General features: G+C 42.8%; 1 protein-coding gene across 1 annotated transcript; it reads right to left on the bottom strand.

Moving 5' to 3' along the window:
• Nucleotides 1-660: 660 nt before the first annotated feature.
• LOC138301954 (gastricsin-like) lies at nt 661-7,987 on the bottom strand. The gene is made up of 9 exons (XM_069242398.1): nt 7,932-7,987; nt 7,046-7,202; nt 6,632-6,749; nt 4,938-5,056; nt 2,906-3,105; nt 2,473-2,580; nt 1,392-1,539; nt 1,132-1,230; nt 661-813 (listed from the first exon to the last, which is right to left on the bottom strand). Exons 1-9 carry the CDS (start codon nt 7,985-7,987, stop codon nt 661-663), a joined length of 1,158 nt encoding a protein of 385 aa, XP_069098499.1.
• Between the last annotated feature and the right edge of the window lie 419 nt (nt 7,988-8,406).

The following is an 8,406-nucleotide window of genomic DNA, read 5'->3' as shown; positions in this document are numbered from 1 at the left end:
CCTTCATCACAGTATATTTTGATTTCTTGTTTTATTTTCTCTCCTTCAATCATGTGTCCCTGTCTTCTATTTCTTTCTGGCCACCCTTAATCGCTGACTTCCACAGCCTCTTTCTAACATCCCAACTGCTGCCTTGCCTTCATTTCAAACATCTTAACTTACTTGTGTTGCCCTTTTCAGTAAAAGGACACGTGCCACCACATTTTGATGTTTCTGCTTCCCCCACCTCAACCTCTTAACCCTGAAAACCTCTTCCAATAAACAAAAGGAGACTCCAAATTGCTTCAAATCTTTATTCGCATGAACAGTGGGAATTATTCCATTACAGAAAACAGGTCTTCCACCAAAGTAAAAGTATAGCGAACCCACCTGCTCTCTATGATAGCTACTAGCACGAAGACCACACACACACGTCCCAAACATGCTCTGACTGCACGTGTACGGTCAGCACGCAGGGATACGTGTGAGGTCAACGCACCATTTCACGTTTACAGTCGAAGATACGCATCCCAGGAGAGAGGACTACCAAGGAGCAAAGACTTGATCCCAAGTAGTAGTGTGCCCTTCACCCCGGGCCTCTGATGGGTCTGCGGCGGCAGTAATATTGGTGGGCAGGAAAGATGGCCGGCATCAGAGGGTGGGATGGGCCGTGGTTCTAGTTTATGCGTACTGAGCAAATCCCATCTGGTTGTTGCCCATGTCGTAAACGGAGTAGTACTGGCGGAGGAAGACATCACCCAAGATCCAGAAGGGTTGTCCGTTTTGAGAGGGCAGGTAGGTGACCTCGACTCCGACGGAGCAGTAACCATTGTTCTAAAAAGAGATGAGAAAGAAGTGGTCCATCAGATTCTTGGTGTCGAGATTTAATAATTTCTTCTTCATGGCGGATTTTTGAATGGTTTGAAACCGTAAACATTGTCTAGCGTTTTAAAAATGGATACTTAATGATCACCTTGGAGGAAGGTCCTACGGCTTTATTGGGGAAGGTTATGCCCAGCATTGTGACCTGGGGAGGAGCCCGGGCCTTACAGAGATGATTCAGAACATATCCGGGAGATCTCTCCGGAAATAGCCAGTGCTTTAAATGGGTACCATGACATTTTGAAATTAGATTTGGTTGTGCAGACTTACCTGGAGAATGTAGGCTGATGGTGGGAGCGGGAAGGAGATACCATTGATGGTGAAGGCGATGGTTGGCAGGTTCTGCACAGTACTGCAGTCCACCACATACTATGAAAAGACAAAATTGGTTTTACACAGGAGCAGTTTTATACCTGGTTCCCTTAAGCACATCTGGTCTTTGTTCACAGTATATATCTAACTTCCGTTCTGTCGCCTAGTTTAGGTAGTTCCAGATTTCAACAGCTGCAATGGGTGACCATTAAACCTACCTCTCCCTCCTCGCTTTGCTGAGCTCCCACTGTCTGCAAAAACGATCCCATGAACTGCTGGGGTATGGTGAGGAGGGAAGTTCCAGTATCAACCATTGCCTGGCAGCCCTGGCTGCACCAGCCGGTAGCCTGTCCATTGATGGAAAATCTGTGGAGGAAATGTAGCACAGTTCTGTTTAAGTACTTGTTTATCAGACTGAAAGTCCAGATGCTTAATAAAAGCTGCCTTTACTACCCAATCCAGTGAGGCTGGCTTTGATATGAGGAACATTGAATGCTCATGATAAAGCATAAAGACATTTCTGGTGTCATCACATCACAGACAGGAAAGGATTTAGGCAACGAACAGTTTTGGATCCCTCACTCTTTGTAATTATGAATACTCAAAATCAATAACCCTTTGCAAATTTTTTTGAAGACTTGGGCTGCACCCCCCAAGTGTTCACTAGTTACTTTACAGATAATGATAGCAGTTTGATTTAATGCAGCTTCAGGGGTCCAGCGTCTGAAAATGGAGGGCTTAGTTTTAAAACTAAATCCATTCTAGATTGTATTTTCTGTTCTCAAACACCCACATAAACATCTTTGAGCTGCCATGAACTAATTTCTTGGAGCAGTGATTGCATGGGAAGGATGATGAAGTAGAAAAAACAGGGGTTACCAGCCAGGACAAACATCCCACTCTCCTCGTGCGTGACACACCAATCATAGGTTTAGGAGCGAGGCTGCTACACATGACGTTGTCCGCTATTTACGAGTAGCTGCCTGGAACGGCCTCCTTTCCACTTCTGGATTCAAGTCGCTAGTGCGTTTGCACTCACCAGTGGGGCATCTTTTGCATCTTTACACCTAACTGATGTCAGTCTACCCGCTGGGGGCAGGAAGCTTAGCATGAAGGACACTGGAGTTTCCTAATGGGCCATGAAAAGGTAAGTGTCTCACTGCTGTTGTGCAATAACATACACGGAGGAGCAGGATGATTGTGAAATATGGGAAGATAATTCCACTTTAAGTGCATTATGTATTAATAGAAGTGACAGCCACAGACCTAGATGTGGGGCAAGTGAAAAGGCACACTTACGCATCAATGCCGATCTGCCAGTAGAGTTCCTGGGTGACGGGAGCCCAGTAGATCTGACCAGTGTAGAGACTGCTATCGACTCCTCCGAAGATAACCTCCCCAGATTGACTGGGAAGACAGATTAGAGAGAAAGAAAAAGATTATTCAGCTGCATATGCTTCAGGACTGTGAAAGTACATTGTATGACAACATGACTAACTTTTCCACAGTACTACCAGTATTTCTAAGCGTGACAGGAGACTGGCAACCAACCTCCTCCCTCTCCATTCCCCAATCCTTGGTGCCTTTCAGGGGCACCAGCGTGTTCCAAACATTGATTTCTATATACTCAATCTGCTGGGGAGTTTCCAGACCAAACATGCCCTTAACCTTAGATAGAGTACACTTGCTCTTCTGACCTTCCTACTGACACAAGGCCTCCTTCACTTCCCACCTGGTCATGTAGACGCTGAATATGGGGTTGGTGAGTAGGTTCTGCTGTAGCATGCCCTGCATTGGAGTGGTAGCACCTCCTGCTGACAGAGCAGGGTAGGCCATTCCGAAGATCCCTTCAAACTGGGCGTAGACAAAGTTAGTTCCAGGTTCGTTCACACTCAGACCTAGCTCCTGGTTGGTGATGCTGAGGCTCTGGACCTAAATTGAATATAAAAAAAAATGCACTGCACGATAAACACAAGGGTTGTAGTGTTTCTCAAAAGTACAAAAGAGGTCTAGGTGATGGGGTTAGAACATGCAGGCACAATAGCCGGTGGGTCAGCGTGTTGAATGTCCGTTGCAGACATGTATATGCAGCCCACAAGTTTCTGATCAGATGTTGATCACAGCCTTTCAAATGTCTGAGGTTGTTGTAACAAGTAGCCCTGAATAATCATGCAGTATGTTAGGTAAAGTGCTCCGATGCTGAAGCTTGTGGCAGTAAGTACTGTTTAAATATATCATTACAAATTTTACATTTAAAGAAAGTTTAGACCTATATTGATCATAAAGAGCCAAAAGTAGTTTTGGGTTGAAGAGAAAAGAGACTCTTCACCACACCAAATGCTCAATTACGATAATTGCCCTTTGGCTTAAAAGAATAGAATAAACATCTCCCAAACAGAGGGCCTGATTTATGAAAAGTTAGCACTGCCTTTGCATAATTTTTTGATGCCAAAGCGGCGTAAACTTACAAAATATAATTATATTTTTGACGCAAAAGAGGCGTAAACTTACAAAATATAGTTATATTTTGTAAGTTTATGCCGCTTTTGCGTCAAAAAGTGACACAAAGGCGGCGCTGTCTTTTCATAAATCAGGCCCTGAGTGCTTCTGTAGACTATTCCTTGTCAGGTTGGAGGGTCATCTGCACATCTCCCCACTAAATAGCAGTTCTGATGGGGAGTTGTGCCACTCAGTAGCCTATGGAGGCCCGCTTTATTGGATTGAGGGGATCGAAGAAGCCTCAGAGTGAGAATGGACTGTGGGCAAATGAAGTAGTATGCCAGCATGTCTGGCTTTTACAAGGCTAGGTTACATATACACAATTATAAGGTTTTTCATCACATCTACACACCATGACTTTGCGTATATTGTCAAGGTATTTAGAGGTGGATTTAAGAATATCAAATCTATATATACTAAACTTGATGAATTGTGGTTAATATTTTGTGTTTGATACTTTTGTAGGTCGATGTTAAAAAACTTGCTAAAGTAGTTGAACACTCAGGGCTGGTAGTGCAGAGATCCCAAAATGGCAAGTCCTCTGAATACGACACTGGTTGTGTCTTGCCATACCATCCTCTCAAGGACTCCGGTCCATTGATAAAAAAGGTCCCTATTTTCATATGCACACAGTTCATCTTGTGACTTCTTCCATCTTTAGGTTTCAGGAACAGAATGCTTAACTTCACATCCATTGATTACAAATTGACTACATTGGGTTGACTTGATTGGATGCTTATTTATCTCTTCTCCTCACACTTCCAGGGAAGGCAGCGAATGTGGGATTGATGGACATACTGTTGGCATCATCCCCTTTCCCACTGTTCTAGGGAGGAAATATTTTATTGGATTGCTAATATAGAAAGCATATCCCCTCCCCCATCTACCCTCAAAATACATAATATGGACCATGTGGGGGGTGGAGTGTACAACTTGAATTAGCTCTACCAATTGTGATCTCATAGATCATTCACTATGCATTTGGTAAGACAACTTCTTGCTTCCCACTGATTCCTGTGGGAAGCCATAGAACATGAGATTAAAGATATATTAGTCTTATATCTACCCAGCATTTTCGCATTTAGGATGACTCTTTGGGTTCAGTTGAGATTGTGCCTGTCCCTTCTCCTGGACCTACCAGGAGTGCCCTTGTGATCAGCAGCTCCATACCAGACAGGTACAACACTACAAACCTCTGTTGGATGCACACATTAACAGCCCTAACTAGTTGTCATTACTGGACTTTCTCTGGTGACTGTACTTACGGTCACTGTGTCATAGCCAAACACCCCGGTGAGGCTGCCACTGCCGTAGGACATAGAGAACTGCTGGTTGTTGCTCGTGTAGGTGGAGGACTGGCTGGGGTTGAACAGTGGATGGTTCTCTGAAGTAAAAACAGGGTTTGTGTTAATTCATTCTTAGCCCGATAGGTTGTTTTTTTTTGTTCAAAGGTACCTTAGTGCCAGTGCAGTTCAGTAGTTGAAATTGAGAAAGTAGAGACTTCCGATTCAGTTGTGTGTAGCAGGCAATGTGAGTATAGCAAGTCAGAAACAATAGAGAATATGATAGCCAGCTCTGAAATGCTACAGGAAGAACTGTAGATTTGTGTTTAATACCGTGTAGGAATATTTTTTGCAGTCAGGGATTATTAGTGACTTTGATATCTGTTTTAGTATTTGGCCCTGCCTCCCACTTTGAAGAAAGTGGTGATTGTTGTGTTGATGTCTGATCTATAGAGGGACTTCATGGTGAAAATGCATCTTTTGTGTTATGTGAATTTCCAAGTCCAAGGAGACCATGTGTTACATAATATAAAAATGCACAGTTTAAAATGAAATATTTTATACTCTTGACAACCCTCTCTGCAACAGAATAATTCATTTTAGTACAAAGGAAAACATTTTACTTTAATTTTCTATAAGTGGGGGGTATAATAATGTCACTTCAAATCTGTATCTGGAGCCTTTGTAAGAAACGTTCCCTTTTAGGTATGATTTGCTACAGATTTTAAGTTTTGAAGGTATAAGATTTGCATGGCATGCTCAATATTGGACAGCCAGTAACTACCACTGTTCCTCTTGGATGCTATTGGGCATGAAAGTGGAAAGATTAATGATTACTACTGGCGACCACTTGATGTGAATAGTTTGTGGTGAATAGCTTGTACATAGTTCTGTTTTTTTAATCTGAAATGTGGATGGATGAAGAAGAGAAGATGATTGATCTCTCTTCTTAGGAAGGGTAGATCGGATCAGATAATGTTTGAAACCATAAATATCCTGGATGCAAATAGAGGGGGGTCAGTCACTGAAGATTTCCCTGCATTGTGCTTAAGGTGAAACAATATATGACTTTTACAGAGCAGTTACATTTGACCTTTTATTCTACGTCTTCTACAACTGGCTGAAAGGGCAACCTTGTGTGTTTCTGTTTTTACACACTACGGCGAATTGGTTGGTTTCTTCATAGTGATTGTTGAATATACTAACTTTTTCAAGGTTAATAAATAATAATTTTACTTTCTTCTTAAAGTAAAAACACTTTACAGGTCTTTGTATGATAAAACTCCGCATCCACGAGAAAAGATGGGAGCTTCTAATTCTGCCAGATATTGTTTGACTGCGATGAGAGAGAGAGATAACGGTAAGTAGGCAGATAGAGCCAGCTAGGTGAAGATAAATATAAATAGATAGACAGTGAGATAGAGAGTGTGAGAGAGATAAAGATAAAGACGGGGAGCAGTAGAGAGGAGAGTAAGACATAGAGATACAGAGTGAGAGAGCCATATAGAGTGAGATAGATAAAGAGATAGGTAGCTAGATAGCTAGATCGATATAGATATCGGGGTCGGTGTGAAAGGGTGGCCAGATGCTGAAAGGCAGACTCCGAGCAACCAACATTTAAACCATCATGAACTTCCCTTTATCGTCTACGTTCAAAAACTAGCTGCACCACTTACGGCAAGCCTGGCTGGAGCAGTATGTCGATGCCACCCACAGATTGGAGGATCCTGTGTCAAAGAGGACCATGAAGCTCTGAGGAGGAGTTCCAATGCTGATCTGTCCATAGTAAGCTGCCTGGAAAGGGAACAAGAACAATTGATGTAAGAGAGTATCCTGTACAGAGATCAAAAAGAATGGTGGTGCAGTACTTGTGTTTTGCTGATAGTTAAAATGCACATTGAAACCCAAAAGCAGAGGTAGGTTAGGCCATGGAGAAATTAATAGATTTCTTGAAAGGTTGCTGTCTTTGATTAGTTGATGCATTTGGGGCAGAGTCAGGCAGATGCCAGGAATAAACACTTGCCTAGTAATCTCTCAAACTCTCCCATAAACCTGCTTGCTCCTATCGAGATAGATCACTTGATACTCACATCCATGTTCATGGGCTCGTAGACAACTGCAAAGTCGGTGGCCTTGTTGAAGTTGTACTTGATAGCTGGTTCCCTCTTGTGGGTCTTCATGAATTCCTTAAGTACTCCTTTCTCCTTCATAGTCTCCCGGATGGTCTTAAATTTTTTCAGAGGGACCCTGCATACGTGGTAAAGTGACTGTCAACATCAACTGGCTAGAAAGTGGACTCCATCTCTAATTCACATTTTACTGACGTTTTTTATTTCTATTTTTGTGCTTTATCCAACTTTAATCCTATATCTATCTTTATTGGAGTTCGTTGAGCTGCAAAACCCTTAACAACAGATCATCCAAGATCTATCTTCGTGCCATTTCCAACATCAGACCTTTTAGACACTTACCTACCACAGGCTATCTTCACAGGACTGTCATCTGAACATATCACAGGATTTGAACAACATTACCACTCCCCAAAAACAAACCTCACTTCATCAACCTGTCTGAAGCCTGGAGGTAGACCATTTACAAGGGCACTCTGTCTTGACTACTAGCCAGATGTCCAGTATGGACACACAACCACAGCATTTGATCGATATGCTTGTCTTGTATCCCCAGAAGCAATACTCACCAAACAAGACCTTCCAAGAGAGAGAGGTAGACATAGCCATTGTTAGACCCATCCATTTCGTGATGCTTCAGAGAAATGCATTTCGTACACCACTTTGGATCATGACGGACCTTCCAAGCACCCAGCTGCAATTCTTACCTCAGAAGCCTCAAGAGCCTGTCCATCCCAAGGGCAACTACATGACTATATTCCCCAGGAAACAGGATGGTCTTAATAGGTGCATGCTATGCACATACATTTATAGTCCTGAATGTCAGCATGACTGCTACCATACTCACCTTACGAGTCCCTCTGAAAGATGGAGGCAGACCATCGCTATGACAAGCCACTTCATGATGTTCAGTTTTTCCAGCCAATGTGTCCTAGGAACTGATCAGCGCTGTAGGACCTGAGCTCAAATCTTAGAGCTGGGGCTCCTGCTTATATTCTCTCACAGGTTCCCGCCCACTCCTCACCTCTTCTGCCCTACCTACAAGGCCATTCTGATATCTTTATCAGGAGGTTTCTCTCACTGGCTGCATTGTGTACATTCTTTTTCTCCTTCAGCCGTATAAGTCATGCCCTCTCTCTGGTTTTTCCATGGCAGAACAAGGCACCAGATTATAAGCAGGAATACAAACAAAGTTAAGACACTTTTCTGATAATATGAAGCATACAATAGTGACTGAGTTGTTTTACAAAACACCCAACACCTGCCTAGCATTCCAAGACTATACTGTGTATTCGTTGATACATTTTGAGCTAGAAGAGAGG

The sequence above is a fragment of the Pleurodeles waltl genome, chromosome 6, assembly GCF_031143425.1.
Source record: "Pleurodeles waltl isolate 20211129_DDA chromosome 6, aPleWal1.hap1.20221129, whole genome shotgun sequence".
Lineage (NCBI taxonomy): Eukaryota > Metazoa > Chordata > Amphibia > Caudata > Salamandridae > Pleurodeles > Pleurodeles waltl.
This window is presented reverse-complemented; position numbering and strand designations above follow the sequence as displayed.

What these genes read in the sequence shown, in the direction of transcription:
- LOC138301954 (XM_069242398.1), bottom strand. Translation starts at nt 7,987, where the DNA reads ATGAAGTGGCTTGTCATAGCGATGGTCTGCCTCCATCTTTCAGAGGGA. An exon ending in TTCAGCGTCTACATGACCAG is followed by an intron (nt 2,581 to 2,905) that starts GTGGGAAGTGAA and finishes CTGTCTTCCCAG; the next exon opens with TCAATCTGGGGAGGTTATCT. An exon ending in AGCAAAGCGAGGAGGGAGAG is followed by an intron (nt 1,231 to 1,391) that starts GTAGGTTTAATG and finishes GTCTTTTCATAG; the next exon opens with TATGTGGTGGACTGCAGTAC.